The sequence below is a fragment of the Colletotrichum acutatum genome (assembly GCF_030867785.1).
Source record: "Colletotrichum acutatum strain CBS 112980 chromosome Unknown BDZ83scaffold_6, whole genome shotgun sequence".
NCBI classification, from domain to species: Eukaryota; Fungi; Ascomycota; class Sordariomycetes; order Glomerellales; family Glomerellaceae; genus Colletotrichum; species Colletotrichum acutatum.
The window spans coordinates 84,857-111,439 of record NW_026849000.1 but is presented as its reverse complement, the minus strand read 5'-3'; the positions used below and the strand labels follow the sequence as shown (position 1 = coordinate 111,439).

Genomic DNA, 26,583 nt, shown 5'->3' with positions numbered 1-26,583 from the left:
CTGGTATGAGGACTGGAGAGAAAAGGCCGCTCCCAAAAAAAAAAAAAAAAAAAGAAAGGGAGGGCAGGTACGGCATATATGCCCGGTGCGAAAAAGAACACCGTGCTTTCGGGAGCATTATCTGGAGTTTGGATTCTCCTTGGGCGATATACCCGGTGCAAAAAGACACCACGAGTTGGAGGGCGTTGGAAGGAGTTCTGGTCTTAGGTTCTCGCTTGAGTTCCTACATTTCGAGTTAGGCCGATTGGTTCTACTCTACTTCGTTCGTTCGGGTTTATATACTCAATATAAACCCATTAAAAAAAACAAATGGTCCTTGGTGCACTAACACGCTTCCCCCTCACTATCGTGATTCTTCTTGCTGTGAAGTGACTGAGTGTCAAGGCTAACCTTAAGTCCATCTATTGTGCTGCTTCTCTTGTTAAGCCGCCCACTTGGCAGCTCGTTAATCTGTAGAGGCTTTACGTCGACTTGTCCGGAAACATCGTATCCCAGCGAGGCCATCGATTTAGACACTGGAAAAATGGGCGTGAGGCTTCCCTAACGCCATTATAAAGGTAATCGCGGGATTCTTCTGGAGGATCCAGCGTGGCCATACCACTCGGCATGGGCCCGAAAATATCAATGGGAGGAGAAATGTTTAGGAAAATTGTTCGCAGTGATGAAAAGCGATCGAGAGCGAGAGTGGATGGCAAGAACAATTCCACAATCACGTAAAAAATGAGGCCGCGTACTCCGAAAGCTCGAGGAGGAAAGAGAATGAAGATGGCGCAAAGTGCTTACACCTATCTTCTCTCTCCAAGTCAGCTACCACTTGAAGCAGACTTATGGAGTTATTTATGTGCCTCCCTTGGAGAGAATGGTTCACATCAACGATAGCTCATTGCATCACCAACTGAGACGTCGAAAAACTAAAAGAAAGGGTGTGGATGAATGCAATAGCACCAGTGACTTGGTTTGTGGTTTGTATATCTATGATCGTCATCAATACGTGTGGATACTGCTTCGGAGCAGGTTGTAGACCGCATCATTCCTGGCCAAGAACTCACCTCGCTTCCCTACAGCCAGTGTATCAACTTTCGTCCTCACATTCATCCAGCTTCATCCAGACTCATTCAACATCCAAAAATCCATCACACCAACTCCGCTAGACCAAAATCTTAGCCTCACTCTTAGGCCCCCTCTCCCCAAAAATCGTACTTCCCACCCGAACCTCCCCGCTACCCAACTTCACTGCGCCCTCAAAATCCTCACTCATACCCATACTCAGCTCCAGCTCCCTCTGCAAGCCCAGCTCCTTGATAACCAGATCCCGCTGCTCCTTAAGGCAAACAAAGTCCTCGTTCTCGTTCTCGGGCGTCGTCGCCTTGCTCCGCGCGATGGCGCCAATGGTCATCAGACCGAGGAGCTTGAGCGCGGGCGACTCCTCTTCGACGGCGCGGCAGAGCGCGACCGTCTCCGGCCCCGGCTCGGCGCCGGACTTGGACTCCTCGCCCGAGGTGTTCACCTGCACGTGCACGCCGAGCGGCTCCACGGGGCTTTCGCCTGATGACGAAGAGATGAGCTCCGCGCGCGAGGCGTTGAGGAGCTGGACCTTTTTTAGAGTGTCTACGCTGGAGACGCAGAAGAGATTTGGGATCTTGGCCAGCTTCTTTGCATGTGCTATTGGGTACGCGTAAGCTATTTAAGAACTACGCAGGGGAGGGCGAGGAGCGCATAGGAGTCTTTGAGGAAACACTTACTTGACTGCAAACCACCGATAAAGTGCCACTGAATACTCCTAGGCAGCATCTCCGCCTTCTGACCCAGCTCCTGTGCGTAGTTCTCTCCGAAATGCACCTGCGGCGGTGTGGCCTGCTGGTGCAGCGCCAGGATATCGTTGGCTGGCTTCAGCTTTGAGACTGCCACCAACCGGACCTTTTGTCACTGAATTAGCGTCTATCTCATACAAAACATACTCCCTATCGTTATGAAGGGAGGTTCTCCCTGGTTTTTTCACTCTCCGGTTCAAAACAGAGGTTCCAGGAAGTATCCTGAGTGACGACTCACATTTCGCCCCGCAGCGATGGCGGTCACGCGCTCCTGGACGGACTGCAGCTGGGACACCAGAGCCTTTGCTCTCGAAGGATCAATCTTCATCTCGGGTTGGGCGTCGGTCATTGCAAGGTTTACTGTGGTCGTCGTATCGATGAGCAAGGGTTTTGTGGGCGAGGCAGTGAGTGAGTGAGTGAGTGAGACGAGGTACGGATTTTTTGGCTGTGAAGGTTGAGGTGAGGTTGAGTTGTAGAGTCATTGAACTTCCAGCGTCTTCGGAGATGGGCCATAGCTGCGCTAACAAATATGGGGCCGACCAACTGCGCAACAGAGTGCGGAGTAATGGAGATTAAGTTAGAGGCTGCTCTCCTGGCTTGGACTTATTCAACCACCTTGATTGTCTTTTATCACTTAAAGATATTCATCAGTGTGACGGACTTCGCTATATCGAGTGGATTGTTTGATCTGGAGAATTCTTAGAAAACTTACGTTTGCTAAAGACCGGTTCTTCCTTGAATTGCTCTCAGACCAAAGCGCGACGACCTCAGGGGTCTGTCTTCGCAGGTGAGGTTAATCAACTTTTGAAATGCATGCTGTAAAAGTAAGTAAAAATGAATTCCAGCAGACTTATATGCTATTCCAAACGATCGCAATCATATTGTCGGCAGTAGCCTTCTCTTCGCAAACGCATGGTCAAAGTCTTTATGAGATGGTGTTGGCCTCCCCAGGCCATTCCATCGTGAGGTCAAATAACAGTCACTTCACTATACTCTCTAAGTTGGAGGACAGCTTGACGGCTGAAAAGGATTAAGTGCTCAATAATTACTATGATATCTTAGATTATTTATTGATATGTTGCTTGCCCCCGCATCCACTTGGCTCCTCTCACAGATCGGTGCTGCTCTCCTCTGGAGGGCGATTTTCCAGATCGCACCCCTCATACAAAGAATCACCATGTTTCGCCCTGTCAAATCAAGCTCTCTGAGATCCCGAAAGTTCTGATCGGCCCCTTGAGTTCGTCGCCGGCACCTCCTGAGGCTCTCGAACACCAGATAGCTCCGTCATCGGACTCTGGTACTCGTCCACAGGCGACGGGTACGACGGCGGAGGTGTCTGGCGCCTGCTAATCGGACTGACATTGCTAGTCTGATGCGACAGCTGACGAGCCGGCGGCACCACAAACATGTGGTCGCCGGACGAGTTCGGGCTGGCGTATGCCGAGTCGTGGCGCATCTGCTGATGTACAACAGGATGAAGCGTCGGCGTGGGATGGCGAGCCTGGTTTCCCGTGTTCGAGACATGTGCCGGCCGGTTGCGCCTGCGCAGAAACCAGAAGCAGAGAGCCGCCGCTAGGAGAGCCCCAATCGCTGCGCATCCTACGGCGATTCCGGTCACGGCGCCGGTGGAGAGGTTCCCTGAGCCCGCTGAGCCCGCTGAAGGGACGGCCGACTCCGTTGCTGGCTCGGACGTTGCGTTGACTTTGACGACGAAGCCGCGACTTTGCAGTGCGTTGCCAATGAAGCCCGCAGGCGCATCAGTCTGGGTGTAATTGCCAGTTGGATCGATGAGTCTTAGAGCAAAGTTGGGGTTTGTGGCTATGGTCTCCTCCGTGATGCCATCCTTTTCTCCAATGTACCAGGTATAATACCCATTGTTTCTATCATTGGCTTCGCAAGGCGTCAGTTAGTATTATCATGCTGGAGCATCTTGCAATATTGTCGATCTTACTGATGAAAGACGCGACAGCTATGCCGGCATCTTGCCCCCAGTGCACTAGACTCAGAGAAATCCATGGTACAGTCGGGACTTCCCATGTGATGTGAACCTTTTGTCCAAGCACATAAGTGCTGTTGAGATCCGGGACGGTCACACGTGCACCGGTTCGGTCAATTTCGAAACTTGGAGGTTCGGTGAAGTAGGCAGCTCGAACGGGCAGTATCGAGAGAGAAAGTATTCCTAAGAGCGCTCGGCTGAGCGAACGCTGGCGGAGACACAACATGAGGAGAGATGAAGAAAACAGCAACAGAAACTAATGAGACCTGGTGAAGGAAACACACGCCTCATAATATGCATTTTTACCAACGATTACCGTGCCGTTTGCTCAGGGGACTTTGGGGCTTCGCGACTCATCTCGAGTCTGCCTTGACTAGGCCTGATTGAGGCATGATTCCTGAGACGCATGTACTTCAGCAAGGGTGCTAGAAAGAACGTTGCAACGAAATGAATGCTTCTTAGGCTAATTGAATGGCTGGTAGACACGATGCTGGCTGAGAATAGGTACGCTGTGCCGCTGGGCTACAGCAATACGAACGCGCCAGCCAAGACTTCGTGTAGTCGAGGTCGCGTAGAGTCTGTACGGAGTATATCATTTGCACACAGCTGACTCATTCTGACAATACTACATTGTTCATTAGGTTGTAATGGAAACCTCTGCCTGAGAATAGGCACGAGGTAGATGAAGCATCGTGATAGTTAGGATAATGAAGATTACTGGGTACCTTAGGAGGAGCTCAATTGAGGCAGTTTGGCCCGCCACAAGCTCTAGCCACTTTGTTATCGCTATCGGATAAGGTACCTTATGAGCAGCGCTTATCTTATCGGATACATTAGGATCCTTGCTTCACGTAAAGTTACGCGTTCAGAAATTCCAGGGGGGATCGGAGGGTGGGATGACGGGATGTCATTTTGCACGGCATGTTGGTTGGCTGATACCTGCCGTGCTGCTGTTGCCTTCAGGTTCCCCCTTGCTGTGCCTTATGCCGTGTGCCGACCGTGTCTGCGTCAGCTCCCCAATCCCGAGAGAGAGATAGGAAAGGGAAAAAAAGGGATGAAGGAGGAGGAGCATTGAATTGACGACGAACCCTCAACCACGATCGTCGCGTGTCTTCACCTTTCGCCTCTCACACGGGCAACTCCCTGGCCCTCTCTGACAGCTAAACTTTTTCGCCTTTCGCTTAGGGTCAATTTCTCTTCTTCAGCCGCTTTTGCACTTTTCTTTCCTTATCGTAGTTTCGGTCGATTTGATCTCCATCCTCTCATTTATCAAGCCAGGTGTCTGTTCTTCGGCTTGGCTTGGTGTTGGAGCTCCCTGTCCACATGTCATACCCTTGAGCTCGACCATTACGAATCGAATCGAATTGACTCGACTCCATCGACCCACGATAACCTCAATTGATCCATCCCACTCGGCCTACGGCCCTGCAAGGCCCCGAAATCCCGAATCTCTCATCGTTGAATACGCCTAGCTCGCCCATCATGCCGAAGCAACACATGATATTTGGGCGGCCGCTCCCCCGCATCGGCACAAGACGCATCTCCTTCCTCCTCGTCAGCATCTCCATCTTTGCCGTCTTCTCCCTCATCTTCACCCTCCCGAGCGCCATCCCCGCTGGCCCGAGCCTATCGAAGTACACCGACCACAAGTTCTCGATACCCTCAGCCTTGAAGAACCCATTCGGCGCCTCGAGCCGATTGAACCCCTTCAAGTCCCCCTCACACCCACCCCCGCGTCAACAGAATGATACCTACGGCGAGTCCTCCTGGTGGGCGGACTGGAAGTGGCTCTCTGTGCCCTTTTCTTCCTCATTGACCCTCGACGAGGAGCGTTCCCTGCTACCTCCCCTCAAGCCTCGCCCGGCCATCTATTGCTACTACGATACCACCATCAAGAAGGACGCCGCAAGCAAGGATGCCGAGAGCGAGCTCCTCCTCCTCTGGCGCCGCGCTTGGTGGGCCCGCGGCTTCAAGCCCATCATCCTCAGTGCCGCTGAGGCTATGAAGAACCCGCTCTACGACGAGCTTCAGCGCAAGGAGATGGACGCCGAACTCAAGACCGACATGATGCGCTGGCTGGCCTGGGATAATATGCGCGGTGGCTTGCTCGCCTACCACACCACCCTGCCCATGGGCTCCCACGAGGATCCCCTCCTCTCATACCTTCGCCGTGGCGAGTACCCAGAGCTCACCCGCTGGAACAACTTGAACAACGGTCTCTTTGCCGGCGGAGAGAAGGAGGTTACAAACGCCATCAAGGCTACCATGGCCAGCTCCAAGCTCAAGGAGGCCAAGGACTTCATCGCTGCTGCCACCGAGGACACCTTCAAGATTGACAACTACCCCAAGGCGATCGCCTACTACGACGTAGCTGTCATCCAGGACAAGTACCCCAAGGTCGGCGAGGCTATCGCCGCAGATCGTGCCGGTGGTCTCAAGGCCCTCAAGAACCTCATCAACGGCCACCTGCACACGACCTGGCAGAACGTCTTCTCAGACGGCATCGCCGTCCTCAAGCCTCTGCCTCAACACATGACGAATCTGATCAAGAACGCCTGGGACCTCGCCGGCGACCTCTCCATGTGCCCCGACTCCCCCATGCCCTCCTCCTGCCCGCCCAACAACCCCAAGTGCAAGCCCTGCGTCCCCGCGCAGCCCATGCACGTCTCGACCCCTCCCCGCTACCGCAACACCTCGACCCTCTACACCATCGGCACCGTGCCGCACCCCTACACCACCGCCCTCCTCGCCAACCTCCAGGATACGATCGAGATCCCCTGGCTCCGCCGCAAATCCGAGCGCGACGCCTGGCTCGGCGCCGTGACCACGGAGCTCCTCGGCGTCGGCATCGGCAGCGCCCCGCGCGTCCTCAAGTTCAAGGAGGCCGTCGCCGGCGAGTTCGCAACCGCCCACTCTCTCTGGCTCACGGCCGAAAAGGACCTCCCCAAGGACCTCGACTGGCACTTTGGCTTCGCCATCCCCCACAACGCCACTGACGGCACATCGCAGACCCCCGTCCCCGGTCCCGAGCGCCGCCCGCAGCCCAAGCACGACCCCGCTGACGGGCCCATCCCGACCGCCGAGGAGCTCGACAAGGAGAAGCCTCTGCTCAAGAGGGCCCGCGACATGGGCAAGACCAAGGACGCGCGCGAGCTTTCGATCCGCGGGGCCGTCGAGGCGTGGAACCTGGCTGATACCGAGTCGTGGAAGTTTGCGCGTGCGTTCCTGGCTCGTCGTATCGTCGAGCGCAAGGAGTGGGAGGAGAACGAAAGCCAGTACGTCGGCGGCGTCGGTACTGAGAAGGGTCGCCGTACGAGCTGGGGTGATCGCTGGATGGATAAGGATAAGAAGCAGTAGAGGTTGGATGACGTCTTCACGAGAAGGGTCAAGACGGATAACACAAAACAAAAAGTGATGGTTTCACATGAAAGAAAACTGCTACTCGGATTGTTGTAGTATAAAACGTCGTGGGAATCGACGTGTAACGCTACCTGTGTATGACTGTATCGCGGTGTACTTGTTATTTTCAACGGGATGTACGGATCTGGTATGAGGGCATCTGGAGTTTTAGAGAATTATGTTCGTTCCCGTGTAGAGTCCAGAATCAAAGAAATGTGATAAAAAGCAAGAAAAAACATCATGGAGAATTGCCAAATGGTGTTTGCTTCGACAGTGACATCCGCGGTCATCAAGACATTTGGTTGTAGCAATGATCGTTGACAGCTATCTCGTTCTTCCTCACCATGTCTTCTAACAACACCCTCTATTTTTTTGTGCCCCCCATTCTGTTTTCTACGATTCTCAACTCCGCCATGTCGTCTCGTCTTCAGGTTCCAATTCGGACCTCGTACTTGCATTGTACTTGTATTTAGAAGAAAAGCGAGATGTTGAATATCGCATGAAAAAAAGGTAGGAAAACACAACACAAAAAAAAGAGTGCGAGAAAGACAAGTTGAGTTGTCACTCCTACACGTCACGGGCCAAGCCAGACCTGCCCCCCATCCCCGTTTTGATCTCAAGAAAAAGCATACGGATAGATGGAAGGAATGCAAAGAGAACAAGAGCCCGATCCATTTACGCAGCGCGCGTGTCGCCGCCCAACTCGCCTCCCAACTCCCTGGCACTAGCGCCGTTACGACCGGCCTTGGAGCCATTGACGCCGTTCTTGGCCGTCTGCTGATGCTGCTGGGCTCCGTTGCTGTTGCCGGTGGTGGACTCAGTGTAGCTCCTCAGCGCGGAGCGGGCTGCCTCGACGACGCTCTCGGCGGCCTTGAGGGCATCTCTCAGCGCCTGGGCCGTGGGGTCGTCATTCTCAGAGCGAGCCCCTGAGTCGCGCTCCTCGAGGAGCTCGCGGATGTGGCCGTTGAGCCAGAGGCCCTCCAGCTGGGCGCGAGACATGTCGCGTGCGCCGCCGATCTTGCCACGGCACGAGGGGGTGCCGCAGAAGCAGTCGAACGGCTGGGCCATGTGCCATTCCGTGGAGGGGTAGAAGAACTGGGTGACACACGACGTCAGTGGGTGCTTTTCTCGACTGCCCTTCTCCAAGCCTCAAAGACGGTAGGCCATCCCCCCTGGACCAAAGGTTGCCCGGAGTCAGTGGGTGAAATGTGATAACTCACCGTCAGTTCATCGCCGGGCTGAAGTCCTTTCGGACCAGCCAGGACATTGAAGTTGCCCGTGTCAAAAATCTATTAATAGCACCTGTCAATCTCACATCTTCCAGGATGTCCCTGTCCCCGACCCGGGGTAGGTTCTGGGGGAACTTGAAAGTAGACGTTTGTGCTTTCTTAGCGGCATGACTAACAAGAGACGGTTCGCACGAGTGGTTAATGTACAGCAAGTCACTGTTGAGGTTCAAGTGCTTGGCCTTGCCGCACTGAACGGTGGCATACGTTGGCTTGTCGGCCAGATCGCATGGTGGAAAGGACATCTTTGCGTAAACTGCAAAAGGCGGCAGAGAGACCTTGGAGAAGCTCTTAGTGAGGAACTCTGTCTCGCTCGCCTTGATGACATCCTGGATGTCCGCGTGGGACGGCTGGGTCCAATGGGGCGTAAGTGGTGCCATTGCGAGAATTTCCGGGTCGAGGTTGGCGATGTCGCGGTCGTCGTCGTCGTCGTCTCGTCTAAATCCTGGAACAGGGTGTGGTTGGACTCGTTCCTTTTTGCTGGGTCAGCTTGCTGTCACATGTTGAAAGCAGAAGGGAATTAGACCAACGTGGGGCAGGATCCGAATTGTGGGAATTGAACAGGAAATGAGAAGTGGTCTCTCTTTAGAGTTGATGTTTAGTACAGATAATACAGGTAGGCAGAAAGGTTTGGTACTTGGGAAGTATGGATGAAAGACGGGAGAAAGGTGACAAGAGGTTAGAGAAGAGGGAGACCAGAGTTCAGGCCGGAGTGACCATATGGAATACCCTCATCTCTTGTACAAGAGGAGGGGTAAACCATCTGACATCAACATGTGCCGAGCTGTTCCACGGGTGTCCTAGGTTGTCCAAGATTGTCCAAGGTTTCACAGGCAGTTGTCTAGCTGCTGTAGCCAGTCGGGGAGCTCAATTGTCTCTGGATCGCTCATATTGTCGCCCGCCTCACATGCATTTCCTTTTGTGCATTCCAATTGCGGGGGACCGTCGTTCCGCAATGCTCCTGCAGGCAAGGGTTGCGGGGCAATGGATGGACGATGAGAGAAGCCAATTCAGCAAGTGCATATTCGTAGGTAACACTTGTGAAATCCCGTCCAAACAATGCAGGCCGTCCCCGGCGCCCGTCCGGTTGTTGCGGTAAAAGAGAGGCTCATCCACCGCCTGACCAATGGATGGAGGTTCGCCGACGAATCCGGTCAAAGACGGTCCATCCTGAGCCCCTGACGGTGCAGAAAGAGTGCGAAATACATGGATCGGCTAGTCTACGACTAGTCTAGCTGCAAGTCATGATACAGGGCCGGTACGGGGTGGCTTGGAGGGTTGGGGGTTCACCGTTCGTCTCTCCCTCTCAACTCTGCATGATGAGGTTGAGGGTGCCACGGGTGCTCCGAATACCCCTCATTTGCGCGACTCTGCCCCTCTTTTGACAGACAAGTCGACGACTTTCTAGCGAAATCAAGTCCAAGCTCTAGCACTCTGGGAATCTTCGAAAGGGTTCCAGTGTGGGGGTTTTGGAGGGGGTTCTCGTTCCGGCTTGCCACAGCCGGTCCAGCCCCTATTATTGTCCTGCTTGTTCCTCGGTGCTTTCGCCCGATGACCGAGGCTGAAGCGTGGGCATCGTCGATGGGTGAGTCAAGGTGCGTATTGCGGCGTTCCGCACGCTGTCCAACAGAACTCAGCAATTGAATGAATGCTTGTCTGTTCTCGCAAATTTGTTGTTCTGTGCCCTAGGAATACTGAACCCAAGTCACGGTAAACTTGACTGTAACATCTTATTCGTGAAGGCCTGGGCTGTTTTTGACTTTGTCTGACCGTTGATGTCAGTCCCGCACGTCCGTTCATTTGCTGTAGTCTTCTGGTCGTGGGTGTCCCTGGTCCCCCAACAACAAGACAAGCTTTCGAATCCATAGTGTCCAATGCTGTTCAGTCGACATTGTGTTCACGTCGGTTGAAAAGCTCCGGAGAAAGCAGTTCGGCGGTGCAAGGAGCGCAGCTTCGAAGCCTCAGCTAAAGCTGGAGTGACTTTCTCGATTTCCAATCTGCTGTACAAATTGTTGTCAATTCCTTCGGTAATGACCCACAAGGCCATTGATTCAGAGGTACTTCAGCTGCGACTTTGTAAGCACTCGGTGGATAAAAGGCCCATACCAATGATTAAACGCCAAACACATGCGACGGTTGCAAACGTCCGTTGCTCGGGCCGTCCTGACATCCCGCGCTCGCATGCTTGGATGGCACGGCCGCTTATTGTTGATCAGCCACAATCATCAGACCGCAGCTTGTTCCTCTCCAAATTGGGCTGATGTCATGCGGAAGAGGAGCTCTTCTTGTGCCACTGATCAGATGGTGTGATCGGTTCTGAGGCTGCAATAGGAAATTTCATATTCCTGAAGATGCACAGAGATGAAGGCGGGACGTGACAGCCATGATCGGGAGGCCTGCGACGCTCACGGGCGGCCTGTGGCCGGGCCTAGCTACCGGAACGGGGCCGCGGGTTGTGGCTCTCGGACCAACTTCCGGATGCAAGACCCGCCGCATCGGTTCTGGTCCTACTACAGCAAGGGACATGCGATATTCCACCCTTTGCCTTGCACGACGCAACCCCAGACGAGTCTCGTACAAAGGGTGGCCCCAGTTCCATCTTGCTTCCTCTAAACCCCAAGCTGAGTGAGCCCATGTCTTCTTGTTGAGGCAGTTGTCATCCATTCCACGGGCCGCTCAGTCCCAGCTAGGACCCCTGTCACCGTTTCCACGACCCTGTCGTTTCAGGAGGCAAAAGCTTGGTGACAAGCTCCAGTAGAGGAGCAGCAATGGCGACCAAGAAGGCTCAGCGTTGCGGGAAACAACCTGTCAAAGCCGTACAATCCTGACCAATTTCCGGAACTGCCCTCCGTTCTTCGAGACCTTCCCTGTCGAAGCCCAATGTGCGAGGACCCCGCACAAGTCGATCTGCCGCTCACCGAACGAACCCAACCAACCTTGACGGCTAGGCCGGGACGTCTGTCCTTGATGCCCTTGTTGAGCAGGAATCTTACCAACCTGCGTGTCGCTGGCGATAGGAGAACCACGGAGATAGCACACGCGCAGCCTCTATACGCGGCAACACTCACGCCGACACGCCACCCGGACTGCCCTGAATGTCTTGTGTTCCGCTGTCTCCCAATATTCGGTCTCGTGTTTTGTCATCGTCGTCAGCTGGACGGACCAAGCAGGGTTTGCATCCCTGCCCCTGCCCATGATTTTCCGTGATATTTCCCTGGTATATAAAAAGAAAGTGTGACAGAGGAGAGCCTGTGCGCCGTCGGTAGACTTCAGGACGGGCCTGTCATATCGGCAGAACACTGAGGGGCCTCTTGGGAGGCGCCCGTTGCCGCCGCCCGTTGATGTACGTTCTTCTCGTTCTTCCTCCCGTTGATCAAACTATCAAGGGGTTTCATTGCACAAAGCCACGTGCTCCCCCTTCGGCAAACACTCCTATAGGAGAACCAAGACAATGTACTCCTGTCCCTGTCTCCGAGTCACCTGGGAGTTCCTCGAATGGGCTTGCGTGCTCCGCACCCAATCCATCCCGCCGCTCGAGCGTCTTGGGCTCATGAGGGTGGGGCGGGGTGGTATAGCAAGACGAGGCAGGCCCCGAAGGAAGCTTTTAGAAAAAATGTAAATTGTCGGGCGTCCGTCCGTTTTCCTCAGTCCTTTCCAGTCCGTCTCTGTTACTATGATCATTCAGATGTCGTCTCTCTGAATCGCCGACAGTCCCATTCTGATTCGAATCCATTGCCTCGTGTGGCCAGCCGTACTCTTCTAGATACACGTTAGCATTCTGACAACGGTACAACTTGATCGGGATTTCTGAGCAAGAACATTGTACTGTCCTATCCAACACATCGACAGAAAGATGCGATCGACTTTGAGTCTTTCTCTCCTGGAAGAGAATAACAAGCCGCATCCCAAGCCTCAGCCTGACCCTCCAGTCCCCGTCCCCGATAACCCAGATGACCGGCGGCGATCCTGAGCCTAGAACGGCATCCGAACTTTGGATATCAAGGTCGAATATCCAAAGATCTTCCCTCGTATGAATGATCGGCTCCTGTCTCAACATTCTAGCAGACGACAGTAGTTGGACATAGTCGCCGAGTTCAGCAATGCGTGCCTTGGAGCCGAAAAGGGTCGGAACAGTTTCATCGTCAATACACCGTTCATACAGCCTCGTAAACTCGTCTTTGGGCTCGGATTTGAGGATTGATTGGGCCGTACGGGTTTCCGTCCCCGTTGAGAGGTTACGATGGACCTCCATCAGGAGCTTCAGTAGTGGATACCGAGCTCTCTATAGTATCGCAAAGCTATCTTCAGATGCTTCAGATTGAGAAGGCTTTCGACAGACGTGTGGGATAGCAGCGGAGACTCATCAGAGTCGTGCCCATTTCCTTGGAATGGAGTGGCGGGTTCTTTGGCATTTGGGGTGTTGAAGCTTAGCTTCTCTTTCCACGTTGAGAATGTCAGCCAACGTTGTAAAATGTCACCGGACCTGGATAACAGTCTCTTTTGTTCTGGGAATTGAAGGAACGATGTTCAGCTTTAATGGATGAAATGAGTTGGGAGAATTGGGAAGGTGGTAGGAGAGAAAACACGAAGGTACCTTGCCTTAGGCTCGCTCACACACATGACAGAAATCGAGAAGGACAGTGCTGTGTCCCAAAGCAACGTTGTAATACAATGACACCGGTAGATTCCTCACGTCCACAATTTTTTGCACTGCACAGAACCTACTTAATAGGCACTCTTTCCCCGTGTTCCATACTGCTCTTGTAACGCCTTTGGCTTGGACTTGCCGTCAGCGTACCTTACTTAGTACACTACAGAACAACAAAGAATAGGTATTCTGCTGATCATACAGGAGGTAGTTTCGTGAAGCCATGATAAGGGAAGGGTGATGAAAGGTTCAGGCAAAATGAATAAAGTAATGAAAGACATGAAAATTGTATGAATGCAGTCTTCAGGGTGAGAAATGGGCATCGCCTAAGAGATATGGCATCTGGTTTCCATTTCTTATGTTATGGGATACGAAGGATTAAAAAAACTCACTTACTCTTTCTTATCTGAGTTATCGTCAACAGACTCTTGTACCTGGTCTGTATTATGTGAACTTCATGTCTTCAAGGTGCCCATGCGAAGTTTGACATGTATTAGATTTCCCTGAAAGAGCGTTGTTCAGTCTGACCTACTCAGAGATGAGTGGAATTTCTGGGCTTGGAGTCTGTAGTTCTTTCATCAGAAATACCATCATATCTGGAGGAAGGACCTTCCACCGGTATATTGTTTGATCAGAGGCAAAGCTTTTCACACCTGCCTGCACATCACCACGCACCTGAGTGACCGCCTTCCCTCCATTTCATCGCTTCTGGACCACCTTCTTGCCTAGCACTTGCCTATCAAAAATTTCTCCTCACCTTCCAACAAATTAAGTGACCAGACCGGCCCAGGACCTTTCCTTCTCCCCATAACTTCACTTCACTTCTCTTCTCTCCCCACAACATCACTCGGTCGATCCTCGATCCTCCCTCCGTCACACCACACAATCCAAGCTCACCATTGCCAACCCAGCTTCGCTTTGCTTTGGTGTCCAACTTTTGGAAGTCTACCGATCATCTGCAGCTCCAACCTCTTGTGCAGCACTCGTTTCTGTTGGGTTGGTTGTGTTGAAATCGCCCAGCAGATTCTTATATTACATATCAGCCCGCACCATTGCCGACCTGCTATTTCGCCTCGTTTCTGGTAAGTGCTTTCGTTCACAACACTATTCCTGTTCTTGATTTCAGACGTTTCCCTTTCCAAATCTTCCATTGCCTAAACGAGCGAGATCGACGCAATCACGAACCGCCTTATCACTGCCGGCCAACCACTCCTCGAATGGTGTTCACCACCGCCTTGACAAGCGGTTCACACAAAATTCGTGGAGTTTACCATCAGCATTTACGGGAAGCTGAGCAGTGTCAAGCAAATTTTCACATCTGGCTACATCATCACCCGTACCCAATCGGCACCTGGCTAATTAAACGTCGATAGTGAACGACCTTACTTGCTCCAAGCTCCCAGTCTCCTTGACATGCTTGTCGATACCGATTCAATGGAATCGACTCATTACAGCATCAGCCAGCTCTTGGCCATCCGTGGTACCAAGCTGCAATGCTTGCTTGAGCAGAGGTTGCTTGAGAATGCCAAAGAGAATCCTATCTTGAGTACGCTATCCTCCCCTTTCCGGCCTTCCAGGTCCATGACACTACTGACCTCCTCCACAGCAGGCATCATTCGTCACAAGCGACCCCTTCCCCACCAGAGAGCTCCTCTAGTCTCTCGTGCCAACATGGAGGTCAGACAGTCCTCTTCTGGTGACTCGGAGTATCAAGCACCGACTAAGCTCCAGACATCTCAAGTCATTGCTCCCCTCCACGACAAACCTGTTCGCACACTTCGTCATGTCACTGCAGACGTCAGTCAGCTTGATGGACCTGCCGGTCGACAGCTCGATGGACAAGATGCCGAGCCCGAACTCCAGTCTGAAGTACCTTCTCAGCGACCTATCCTCCCTGACCAGAAGCGCAAGGGTTTTGAGCAGTTCTACGAAGCCGTCCGATCTCCTACTCACGTCCGCGTCACCGCTGGAGGCAGAATAGTCCCCAATACCCTGGATGCCTCTCACTCTTCTCCTACCGGAAAGAGCAGCAGGGAGAGAATCAACATGGATATCAATGGCGTACAGCCTTCCTTGGGACAAGCCTTCAACAGCCAATTCATGTCAGGACCTCCCCTGATGGGCCCTGTTCATCCGGCCATGCAGCCTACCTTCCCAATGATGGCATCAGGCCCGAATCCCATGGTTTCTTTCAGTGGATATGCAATGCCCCCCTTCAGCGTTCCCCAGGCCCCGGCGCAAGCACAGTTTGCCCCTCTGAATAGCGGCATGATTCCTGTCGGCAATGCGAATGAGAACAAAGATCAGAACGGTGGTGTCGTCCCCAACACTGGACCTATGCCCCTGCCTCCATTTGGCGGACAGTGGTTCCTCCCACCTCATCCAATGATGCCGATGGGTATGCAATACACTAGTGGTCCAACGTACTCTGGTGCTCCAATGATGCCGATGGCGTTTGGTCCAATGGGCCAGCCGATGGGCCAGACGATGGGCCAGCCCATGATGTTTCAGCAACCTCCTCAGCCTATGCCTGCGGCAGGCGCCAGGTCCTTCACCCCCAACGCGCCAGTCGAGAGCTGCCCAGTTTCATCCATTCGACCTAGCATCATCACCAAGAACCAGCTTGCAGGCCTGCGATCCAGCCTCAAGAAAGCAGAGGCTCAGTTGGCTTACAATCGCCATCAGATCGACGAGAAGCATATGGAAGAGTACGCCCGCCAGCTTCGTTCTGATATCGAGCACTTCGAGATCAAGCTCAAGGGTGAACTCGCCCTCGAGGACAGCACTCTTTCTCAGCGCAGCGACGCAAAGGACGCCAGCGAGGTTAAGACATCGAAGGAGTCAAAGCCGGCCGCTGTCGAGTCTCGGAAGACTCTCATGTCTGACTCCTCAGGCGATGCAGATTTCAAGAACGATCCAGCAAACATCACTCGTTCGAATGTGATCGAGGAGCCCAAGAACCCTCGCCATCGTAAGCGGGACAAACTCAAGCTTGCCGTGGACACTTCGGCGGCGTCTGCTCCATACATCAACTCCACCGTATTCGCGACCATCTCGCCTGTTCCCTTCGATCCTATGGGACATCATCAGACCAGGGAATTCGACTCACTCCACTTCCGTAAACAATCTACCGGTCTTCCCGTCTCTGCTGCTTTGGCACCGGTTTTCCAGCCTCGTGCTGATATTCGTCGTTCTAACGAGAACACTCCTCCAGTCTCGGCTGTGCCCAGGGCAGACAAGGAGGCTGGCGACAAAGTCTTCCATGGTATCCTGCCGAGAAACAGGGAAGAGTCTGATCGTCTCCTCTCAGGCGCCCCTCTCACGCCCGCTCTTGACGAGAAATTCGAAAGGATTATTCGTGAGAATCCTGAGTTGACAAAGGCGTACTTGGTTGGCCAGGTGCCTTTCGGCATGGATCCAAGCCCTAATATCAAAGATTACGTCTACCATCGCCCTCTCAACCAGGAGGAGGAGATGGCCAAGCATCTCTTCTGGAGCAATGCACCTGCGCACCTTCGAGTCAACTTCCCCTTCTTCGACGGTAGGAGCTTCTATTTGCCGTCGCCCGAGAAGCCACCTAGTCGCGAAGTCAGCGATGGACGCTCAGCTGCACGGCTCGAGGAAAAGTATCGCCGCGCGATCAAGGGGGACAAGAATCCTTTTGCCGCCTTGGAGAGATTGACCGGCCCAAACATGGAGCAAGCAGTGAAGGAACTGAAGAGAGACACCAAGTCAGACAATATCACCTCGCCCATGAAGCGCCGCAACAAGTCTCGCCCTGTTGCCCACTTCAACAGCCAAGGCCTTGACAAGTCGAAGGACAGCACGATCTCGTCGGACAACGTCATCGAGTCCGACTCCGAGAGAGCCTATTTCAACTCGTGGTCAGTCGCAACCTTCACCAAGCTCCATGCATCATACTTACTGACTTGATAGCAGCGTTCGTGCTTGGTCGGAGAAAGTCACTGCATCTGCGACTGCTCTTCCGGGAACTGTCACTTCGGAGAATGCCCAAGGCTATCTTCCTCAGTATGCCATCGGCCATGCCGCAGCCTCCTTGTCGCCCGCCATCGCCAACACTGCAAACCAGTCCACCCGCCTGTCGCCTTCCAAGCTGAATGACAACGGCAGACTGGAGGCTGGTCAGAGCTTGCTTGTCGCATCAGCTGATGGTCGTGTTGAGAACCAACCTCCCGGCCTTTCCATTGTGAGTAACGTCCACTGAGTGGGCTCGCAATGGTTATAGAGCTGACTGAAGAACTCTAGCGAATCAAGTGAAGCATCTCGGCCGCAACGCCATTGGCATCTACTTACTCTACTATGATTACGAAAACGCGTTCTAAACACTTGTACGGATTATTTTGAGACACCCAGTGCTATGGCGGCTTCCATTATCAAGGCATCGACTTCGAGTATTCAGGAGCCGTCGGCGTCACGTTTTGAGAAAGTGATCCTCAATACACAGCTTGTGCAACTTGGCCTTGGTACAGTACTCTCTAAAGGAAGGTGGAGGATTGATTGCATTGTTCGTGGAAACCAAATTAGTTAGGTTATGCTAGCATTAATGATCCCAGGTCACACGCGGTAGTTCTCAGAGTCAGGTGATATTTCAATGTGTTTTGGTCATGTGTGATGCTAAAACATTCTTGATATATTGAGTGAATGCTAACTGAGCGTAAAGAGCTGAAAAGAAGGAGATATCATGTATCTCACCATCAAATTCCCAGCCTCATTGACAAAGCTCAGTGAAAATCTTCGGGCGAGTGGGAGAGGTGGTGATTCCACCTCTTCCGGGGGTTGCTCTTCGCCAGTCGTATACCTCGAAAACCATGGATTTAGTGGTTAACGCGGAGATATCCTAGCGGGGATAGTACACAGTCACATATAAAACCTACCGTCTAAGAACGTTCCATATTTTATGTAGAGAAACTCGTGTTCTTGCCAGTCAATAGCAACAAATAGGTTAGCATGGTCACAGAATAATGTAGCAGGAGACATCACCGCCTCCGCGGAGCGGAAGGGGACGGTGGTGGCTTCGGGAGGACCTCCCATGGAGCATCTCACGGGTTTGAAGACGTGAGGTGGCCATTGAGAAAACGAAATTTCTCGATTTCATTTTCTAGAACTTTTTGTTGCCTTTTTAGCCTTGTTTCCCTCGTGCTTTTCTTTTCCCTCGTGCTTTTCTTTTCCCTTTCCAGGCAAATCTGGTTGTTTGCCATTGCCAAAACGCGTCAATAGGTCCTGTCGTGAAAAACGCCGTCGAAGATGTGGATGTCGTTGTCATGTCCCGCCGCCGCCGTTTTTGTTTTGAAAGATTGTACCGGTTCCCTTGAACTGCCGCTTTTGGATGTTTGGTCGTTTTGCTCCTCCAGCCCGTCATGAGTGAAGGCTTGGTTGTAATCAAGTCCCCGTCACTTGAGAAGGAGGAGAAGTCATCGATTCATGACGATTGAGACCGGAGAGGAGGAAAATTAGGCGGTAGCCTTGGACTTGACGCGGAGCTCACGGCCGACCTTGATGCGCTCAAGGATGGACTCGCGGTCCTTGTCAAGCTTAAGCTTGTTGATGACGACGTTGGAGGGGTGGATGCCGAGGGGGACGGACTGGCCAGAGGTCTTCTCGCGGGTGACGCGCTCGACGTGGATGACGTACTTGAGGCGGTAGACGGAGGTGACCTTGCCCTCGCGGCCCTTGTTGGCGCCACGGACGATGGTGACCTCGTCGTCCTTGCGGACGGGGATGGAGCGGACCTTTGGGAAGAGTTAGATTGCCTGGTTCCGTCCATGATGCAGGTTTCGGTGAACATACGTTGTACTTCTCGCGGAGCTCCTTGGAGAGAGGGGCGCTCATGATGACACGACGGGCGCTGGAGGGGGCACCGAAGTGAGCCGCGCGCGACTTGCGGCGGGAGGAGGAGATGTCTGTTTCGCGGCAAAAGTCAGTAAACTATCTCAATTCCCATCATGGACGTCAAGGGTAACACTCACTCTGGTTAACCTTGGTCATCTTGGCTGCGTTAGTACAAACGTCGTTTGGTTGGAAAGGGAATTCGGTGAGGTTGGGCGTCGCAGAGAAAAGTCGAGTAAGTCAAGAAACTCCTTCAGCGAAAAAAAAGTTTTGGCAGGATGGGGTGGTTCGGCCGTTGTGGGCTGCAAATTCGGAATAGAGCACGTGACTTAGGTCTTGGTTACAGAACAGCGGTGGTCCTAGCTCCTGGCGGTCTGTTAGGAAAAAGTTCAAAGGCCGGACTTGGAGCTCGATCGGCCGAGACCGGGATGCCACGGCGTTGCTGATAAGATAAGGCGTTCTCCCAAATAGAACCTTACCTTACCTAGACGGGACTTGGGAGCCATGAGAGGCGTCCTTCGCGTTACTTCTGGTCCTCTAAGAAGCAACCCGAAATTTGCAGCAAAAACACAAAGGCAGAGACAGGCTCAAAACTTCACGCTTAGACGAAGTTACTCATGGTCAGAAATGAGGGCTCTTAGCCCCTCAAGCTTCCTGCCACTTCACGGATACATCTTCACCATCAGGTGACAGTGACAGATTACTCGAGAACAAACATGATACAATAGATCTATATGCCGCCTTAACCACAGCCACGAGAATACAATAGCTCTTTTTCAACGCCTAGTGGTATGCTCTCCCCCAATGGGGTATACAGTAGTAGTCGAACACGGCCCGAGCTTGAAGATTCCAAGCAACGAGGTCTAGAGGGATCTTTTATACAAGTAGGATTTTGAGGTAGAACACGTCGTCGGAGTGGGGAATATGGTGTGCGTATGTAGAGCGTCTCGTCCGCGTTTCGTGAACATTGAATGCTCCTCTTAGTTGCTCGCAAACGGCGTTGGCGCCTTGAACTTGCCGTTGTCGTCGTACTTGGCCTCTGTAATCAAATCGTCAGCAACTCCCATTCACAGCCTGCCACTGAGCGAGTGACCAAAAGGAAAACGCAGAAGCCAAAGCCAACTCACTGAAGAAAGTATAATTCAACGTCACAGTCTCAATACCACGCATATTGACATCATTCACAATATCCGGGTCCAAATAGAAGAAAACCGGCATATCCACCGTTTCGCCCGCGTTCAACCTCTGCTCCTCGAAGCAGAAGCACTGAATTTTGCTGAAATACGGCGCCACCTGGCCGGGCGTGACGCTGTAGGTCGCGACCCCGATGATGTCTTGGTCCGAGTTGTTCGTCGCCGTGTAGAAGGCCAGAGCCGTCTCGCCGGGGAGGACGCGCACCTCGCGCTGCTGCGGGGTGAACTTCCAGGGGAGAATGTCCGAGACGGACGAGTTGAAGGTGACGCGGATGCGCGGGGCCGTCGTCACGGGCACAAGGCGCGCGGCGAGGCCGTCTTCGCTGTAGTCCACGTCCGGACCGTGGGCGCGGACGGGTTGGCCGCCCCAGCCTGTTGTTTGGCAGATCTGTAGAGGGGGGAGTGTGGGTTAGTGTCTGCAATGTTTCTTGTGGCATTGAGGGGTCGCTGAGGGTCGGGAGGGAGAAAGATGCACACCATCTTGTAGAGAGGGACAGAGCCGTATGACAAGGCGACTGTCCCGAGAATGACGCTGAGTGTGTAGTACCTGTATCGCAAAAGCACTTTAGCCCAACGATCCTCTTTGTACACTCGATACCAATTGCTATCTTACGCCGTCGTAGCATTCTTGCGTTTATAATGCGCGTGGATCTGCTCCATTGACGGCGCACCGCCGAAGCTGGGCCCGTTCTGCTGCTGCTTCGGCGAAGGCGTCGTCGATGCCGCTCGGCGGCCGGCCGGGGGCGTCCGCAGGCTGCGCGGCGCGGGACGGACGGCGTGCTGGCAGAAGAAGCAGCTCCATTTTCGTGTCGACTGCGAGGGTATGCGCCACGGGAGGCGCGGGAGGGCGTTCATGGTCGCGAACGCGGGGCGAAAGTTGGGGGATGAGGCCGTGAGGTTGTTGCCGGGAATATTGCGCCGAATCGTTCGACGATGTCATGCCATTTCGCATTTCATCGGGATTTGGGGGACCGACCTAGCTCTAGCTTGGGGGCGACGGGCGGTCCCCGAGAGGCCGGGGCGGGCGGGGTGGTTGTTCCGCCCCCGGGCTATGGTTGGCTGAGTTATAGGGGTCTATGCGCTGGAATTACACTCAAATCCCCACTGAAGAGCCCTTGTTTTGAGGTAAAGACCGTAGACAATGCAGTTAGATGCCCTAAGGAATGTCGACGTCGAAGACAATGTACGTACGAGTGCTGGAGTTCATGGTTTTTGCCACAGTATTAGATGTTTTGGTTGATTATGTACTATCATTTACACCGGCCTGATTCTGTTAACCTTGTCAAGCCGTACGATGCAGTCTAACGCCAAGTGCCATCACGCTCGTTCAAGCAGCTTTGCCACTCTTCAAAGACCTCCTCCACCCATTGCGACGCCCGTAAATTGCAGTCTCAGCTGCGCCTGCCACTCTCTCCAGTACTCTAATCACAAACACCTGAATCAAAAGGATGACGAGTCGTACCAGCAAGTCGGCAAGTCCCAAAGACGGTTTCCTCCCGCGGCTATACGTAGAGTCGACAAATTGGAATGGGAGGTTAGCATAGAGGTGGTCCTGTGCGGCATGGAGTCCACTGCTGAAGGCGTCCTCGTGGAAACCGTACTTTGTCCAGGCCCCCGCGTAACTGATGCCCCTCTTATTCTGGATGCGTGGAAGAAGCTTTTGTGCTCGGACGGCGGCAGGTGTGTAGAGAGGATGACGGTACGTGAATGACCCCTGAATCGTGTCTGGGTTTGGCTGGTGCAAGGGGTTCATCGTGACGAGGACGTCTCCGAAGGTCTCCCGGGGGATATGCTGAATGATGTTCATATTGTAGGTCAACGAAACTTGGTCAATGTTCTGCTTGCCGGTGGAGGGCGATGTCAGGGTCAGGTAATTCCAACTAGACCATGCCTTCTCAGACGCTGGCATGTGTGAGATATCGGAATGTAGGATAACCGAGTTCTCGGACGTTTGGAAGGCGGAAAGAATCTCCTTCTCCTCAGGCGTGGCTGATCCCTCAATAATTCTCAAGGCTTGGTCTCCGTGCGTCGCCAAGATAACATGGTCGTAGACGTCAGACTTGCCGTTGTGAGTGTGAACACGAACTCTGCCGTCCTCCTCGCTGGTGACCTGAGTGACCTGCGTATTGAGGAAAAGATGATTTGACGGGAATCCACTCATGACAGCGTCAATGTAGGATTTGCCGCATTTCTTCAATGTGAGCCACTCCGGTCTTGTCGCGACTGTGGACAGGAGATGGTGATTCCACCTGGTCTCTATTAGTACTACGCCCCAATCGCGGACAATGACACTTACATGAAGCGAACCAGAGTGACAGCTGGGAAGTTCAGCGTGCACTTGTCCGGGCTTGTGCTCCATACGGCGGCGGTCATAGGAATTAGGTAGTCATCTCTGAAGGCATCTGAGTAGCCTTCTCTTTCGAGGTACTCGCCGATCGTTTCCTCTCTCTTGCCTCCTTTGCTATATCCGTTCATCGCAGCGGCATCGTTCTCATCCTCCGCCATTAATAAGTCCAGTGCAAATTGGTTAAAACGAATGATGTCGAAGATCATCCTCCACATCCGCGGCGAGAAGATGTTTTTCCTCTGAGCGAAGATGGAGTCTAGACTTTTACCAGCCCATTCGAATAAGCCATGGTCACGAGTGACGCCAAATGTCATCTCGGTCGGGACGGTGTCCACCTTGACCCTCTTCAAGAAGTTGATAAAGTTTGCTGAACTTCATGTAAGTCAGAGGCTCATGATGGCTGATGCAGAGAACCTACGATATGTGGCGGTGTTGAGGACGATAAAGCCGGTGTCGACGCGAGTCTCATATTTGCCGTTCTTCCATGTCACCGTATTTGTGTGTCCTCCTAGCCTCGACGAGGCCTCGTACATATAAACATCATGGTAGCTCCGGTTGAGGGCCCAGAGAGCCGCGATACCTGCGGATCCACTGCCGACGACGGCAACCTTCTTCCTAAACCTTGGGTCAATAGGAGAGCCCACGGAGCCACGAGAGCCTATTGATTCCAGCGACGGTGGTCGTCGGGACATTGTGCAAGAGATACGGGAATGAACGTTGGGAACTGTGAGGTTTGTGGATGTTCCTAAACAAAGCCACTGAACGTCTGTCGCGCGAGGGCGCAGGTTTGCAATGCTACAGTGGCATATAAAGATATGGCAAGAGGAATCGGGGAGGCCGGTAACAGCTCCCTGCTCTGTATGGAATGACGGCGGGCAAGAGAGGGGAATTTTCAGACGCAAGCCACGGACGACGATTTGGGGAAAGAGAACAATGGTTCGCACATGCTTCCAGCAAGCCAAACTCACACCTTGTCTCTGTGACTGACACCCCGCCTCAGGTTCGGGGAGGGGAGCACAAAAGTCTCAAGTTGGCGGAGGCAACATTGGACCTTGGTACGCAGGTAAGGTAGGGAACATCTGGGTCTGTAGCACCACCACCACCACTTGGCTGGGCTGGGCTCCGGACCAATGCGCTTACTAGTGCTGCAACTCATGCAGCTGAAGGGATGGAACGGATTCAAACAGGTAGCGGTCTTTGGGGCTGTGGTAGTGGCAGCAGCTGTGTGTGCGTAACGTACGAGGTATGTGGGTGTAGGGATGAATGCGGTGTGTAGGCCGAGAGCGAAAGAAACCAGAGCTCAGTGAGACAAGCGGAGAAACAAAACGTACAGCGGCTGACCTGGCGGCATCTTGACCTCTGGTGTCTGTTTCTGAGGATGTGATGAGAGTCTGGTGGAGTCTCTTGAGAGAGGGAGCTCAGCTCTGGAGCAAGCAATGATCGACACGTGGCTGCCGGTAGCAAGGGCCGCAAAGAGATGATGTGAGGCGCAGGAGACAAGGTATTAGACCGAGCTGGAGCTTGAGATTGAGCTTGAGCAGAGAGGACCCTTTCTGAACCTTGGGATAAGTTTCTGGTGCGGAATTCGGTGACAAGAAAGAAGGGACAGAAAAGGTGAGACGGGCACGGAAAGACGTCGGCAGGTGTGTTCGGCCGGGTGATCACGATGCGATAAAACGAAACTCAGCTCTTGCCGGAGTTCCCACGCGCAATGACGCTTGCATTGGGACACCCCTGCACCTGATCCTTCTGCGTCCGCTGCGTCCCCAGCTCTTTCCCCAGCCCCCCTTGTCTTGCCGGACTTCAACTATCGCTCGATGGTTCACGATCCAAGACGCCACAAGTGGCTGGCTAAGCATTTTATTTTTTCCGAAAAGAGGCTGCAGATTCGAGACGACATCTGCAGATTCATCGCTCGGGATTTGATGGTTTAGACGCTTCATTTGGATGAACGCATGCTCGTGGAAAGTGAGGTCTGGCGACAACAGACGAGAAGATCCTTCCTGAAATTTAAGGTACCTAGCTTTCAACTTGCCGTTCATCAAGGAAATCGTTATGTGGAAAGAACACCACAAAAGGCCGCGATAGAGGCGTTCCATCTATCTCGCTATGAGAAGCTGATTTGAATCTCTCTGGCAGTTTGCCCAGCTAGAGCGATCATTCCGACGCATTTTTTTCAACGCGTGTCACGTTCACTATTGAATTCGATACGGAGAAGTACATTCAGCAGAATTCAGATTCGCGATGGCGCCACTTTGCGAAATTTCTACGATAAAGGGTAGAGTAGAAGGGAAACTTCTTCCTCACTGCCAGAGACTAGCTCCAGCGAGCAATGAAAAAGAGAAAAAAGGCCTGTCAGACGTCCATCGACACCCACCCTGACCGTGCGCCCAAGGGCAAGACCACAGTCAGGGACGAGATCATCACCGCTCTCTATACAGCAACCCTTGCAGGAAGCCGCCCTCCTTGCGGAGGGTGCGAGAGCAACCAGAGTTCTTCACTCTAGGGTGTCGAGGATATCAATCATCAACCAGGGTGGGATCTGTAGCTCCTTTAGGGAACCAAGAGTAGGTCGAATACTATAGAAATGATTCTCTGAAGTATTGTCGACATGAAGAAAAAAGAAGAAGAAAATCCTAAGATACGCGGTGGAAGGTCGCCGTTATATAGATTTTTCCAACGGCCGGGTTGCACGCACGGGCCAGGGGCGGTTGGGGTGGGTTTTTGGTGGGGTTTGCTGCCTGCGGTGGGCGACGACTGCTGAAATTTTCGACAAATGGCTGGTCACCGCCCAAACTGATTGTGATTTTGCCGCTTTTCGATGAAAGAGTATTCTGTGCGAAGAAACTTCCTTCTACATCTCGCGGGCCCTGCGCAATAAGGCCCTGCGCGCAGAGATTTCATAGATTTTGCTGTTCTAGAGAAGTCTTTTCTCATAGCTCCAGCTTCTAATGTTGATGTGTATGAACATTATTCTACAAGGGCATGGTAGACACTGTGCAAGGCAGATATCCCGATCTCTTCGCAGAGTCACTTCGAGATACCTCGTTGCTCACGTGAACACGCATTCAGAGTCCACTCAAAGTCCATGCGAGGCTGCAACGCGCGGTGAAGTACGTCTTCGTGGTTCGGGCAATATTACATTGCTGATGTACCTGGACTTAAGACGTGTTGGTAGGCAACAACCGGCAGGCACCAAGCGCTCATGAACGCAACAGCTGAACGAGTTCTCTTGCCTTATAAGCACCTCGATTTAGGATATTGCGAGCTGCCTCGTGGACCATCTCTAGGCAGTCATCTGCTGACGCGCCACTTGCGAACATATAAGGGCAAGACGCAGACAAAGACGTAATCGTTGTATCGTCCAGGTATCCTTCATGCGGATTGTGGACAGGCTTGAGCCGCACAGCAACTGACAGGTGAATACTCAATACGGTTCTCCGGAAAGATACAGATGTGCAATGGTTCAGCTAGAACCTGAGATGTGCAGTAACGTGTACCCATTTCACGTAGACCAGAAGCGTGCAGCAGATGCCGAGCAGGTCATTTAATCAAAGTATGTATCACAAGGCCAAGGGTAGACGACGAAGTATGTCGAGCACTCAACGGGATCGGAAAACGGTAGTACGAGTCCCCAATTCTTAAAAGCGCCGTGACAGTTTTTCAACTGCCATCAGTCTACCCGGCTTAAGTTCAACTCCACGTCCAAGTACGAGAAACACATAAATGCATTTCCAGACTGGCGACGAGGAGCCGGTTTCTTCTAGAGCCGGGGGTTTCAACTTTGAAGAAGAAAAAGAAGAAGAAGAGGGAAACGAAGTTTTGCGCCGGCCGAGTTCTCATAAAAAGACCAGACTGCGGGTGGGGGACGGGGAAGGCAGGCGCTTGGGCCATGCATATCACGTGTCTCTTCATCGAAATGGCCATTCTGCTGCAGCACTTTTGCTGAGGTAAGGCACCTTAATGAGCCTGTATCCACTCAAGGCCAAGTGGCTGGAGCCTACCGTCTCGTTGCATCCGATTGGTGCACCAGCCACCCGGGAGGAATGATGTCGC

At 53.0% G+C, this 26,583-nt stretch overlaps 9 protein-coding genes across 9 annotated transcripts; 2 read left to right on the top strand and 7 right to left on the bottom strand.

The window, feature by feature from the left end:
- Positions 1 to 1,147: 1,147 nt before the first annotated feature.
- BDZ83DRAFT_715560 (YggS family pyridoxal phosphate enzyme) lies at positions 1,148 to 2,160 on the bottom strand (the record flags this gene model as incomplete). Its single annotated transcript, XM_060511755.1, has 3 exons — positions 1,148 to 1,662; positions 1,743 to 1,917; positions 2,050 to 2,160. 3 exons carry the CDS (start codon positions 2,158 to 2,160, stop codon positions 1,148 to 1,150), a joined length of 801 nt encoding a protein of 266 aa, XP_060370526.1.
- Positions 2,161 to 3,603: 1,443 nt separating this feature from the next.
- On the bottom strand, positions 3,604 to 4,265 carry BDZ83DRAFT_372819 (uncharacterized protein). Its single transcript, XM_060502652.1, has one exon. It carries the CDS (start codon positions 4,031 to 4,033, stop codon positions 3,695 to 3,697), a length of 339 nt encoding a protein of 112 aa, XP_060370525.1. The 5' UTR covers positions 4,034 to 4,265; the 3' UTR covers positions 3,604 to 3,694.
- Positions 4,266 to 5,289: 1,024 nt separating this feature from the next.
- Positions 5,290 to 7,164, top strand: BDZ83DRAFT_566244 (uncharacterized protein; the record flags this gene model as incomplete). Its single annotated transcript, XM_060503839.1, has 1 exon — positions 5,290 to 7,164. The coding sequence occupies one exon, from the start codon at positions 5,290 to 5,292 to the stop codon at positions 7,162 to 7,164; it is 1,875 nt and encodes a 624-aa protein (XP_060370524.1).
- A 717-nt stretch (positions 7,165 to 7,881) lies between these two features.
- Positions 7,882 to 8,872, bottom strand: BDZ83DRAFT_646823 (galactose-proton symport; the record flags this gene model as incomplete). Its single annotated transcript, XM_060510016.1, has 3 exons — positions 7,882 to 8,301; positions 8,427 to 8,495; positions 8,522 to 8,872. The coding sequence occupies 3 exons, from the start codon at positions 8,870 to 8,872 to the stop codon at positions 7,882 to 7,884; spliced, it is 840 nt and encodes a 279-aa protein (XP_060370523.1).
- Positions 8,873 to 11,897: 3,025 nt separating this feature from the next.
- Positions 11,898 to 12,886, bottom strand: BDZ83DRAFT_372729 (uncharacterized protein). The gene has a single exon (XM_060502651.1). The coding sequence runs from the start codon at positions 12,742 to 12,744 to the stop codon at positions 12,097 to 12,099; it is 648 nt and encodes a 215-aa protein (XP_060370522.1). The 5' UTR covers positions 12,745 to 12,886; the 3' UTR covers positions 11,898 to 12,096.
- A 1,553-nt stretch (positions 12,887 to 14,439) lies between these two features.
- On the top strand, positions 14,440 to 17,714 carry BDZ83DRAFT_787940 (uncharacterized protein). The gene is made up of 3 exons (XM_060515672.1): positions 14,440 to 17,024; positions 17,080 to 17,351; positions 17,407 to 17,714. The coding sequence occupies exons 1-3, from the start codon at positions 14,554 to 14,556 to the stop codon at positions 17,481 to 17,483; spliced, it is 2,820 nt and encodes a 939-aa protein (XP_060370521.1). The 5' UTR covers positions 14,440 to 14,553; the 3' UTR covers positions 17,484 to 17,714.
- Positions 17,715 to 18,289: 575 nt separating this feature from the next.
- BDZ83DRAFT_601234 (ribosomal protein L24) lies at positions 18,290 to 19,228 on the bottom strand. The gene is made up of 3 exons (XM_060507086.1): positions 19,128 to 19,228; positions 18,949 to 19,061; positions 18,290 to 18,890 (listed from the first exon to the last, which is right to left on the bottom strand). Exons 1-3 carry the CDS (start codon positions 19,144 to 19,146, stop codon positions 18,612 to 18,614), a joined length of 411 nt encoding a protein of 136 aa, XP_060370520.1. The 5' UTR covers positions 19,147 to 19,228; the 3' UTR covers positions 18,290 to 18,611.
- Positions 19,229 to 19,967: 739 nt separating this feature from the next.
- On the bottom strand, positions 19,968 to 21,035 carry BDZ83DRAFT_715556 (cytochrome c oxidase assembly protein CtaG/Cox11; the record flags this gene model as incomplete). Its single annotated transcript, XM_060511754.1, has 4 exons — positions 19,968 to 20,026; positions 20,115 to 20,568; positions 20,658 to 20,727; positions 20,794 to 21,035. 4 exons carry the CDS (start codon positions 21,033 to 21,035, stop codon positions 19,968 to 19,970), a joined length of 825 nt encoding a protein of 274 aa, XP_060370519.1.
- A 472-nt stretch (positions 21,036 to 21,507) lies between these two features.
- BDZ83DRAFT_566563 (amine oxidase) lies at positions 21,508 to 23,219 on the bottom strand (the record flags this gene model as incomplete). Its single annotated transcript, XM_060503861.1, has 3 exons — positions 21,508 to 22,429; positions 22,477 to 22,894; positions 22,946 to 23,219. 3 exons carry the CDS (start codon positions 23,217 to 23,219, stop codon positions 21,508 to 21,510), a joined length of 1,614 nt encoding a protein of 537 aa, XP_060370518.1.
- Between the last annotated feature and the right edge of the window lie 3,364 nt (positions 23,220 to 26,583).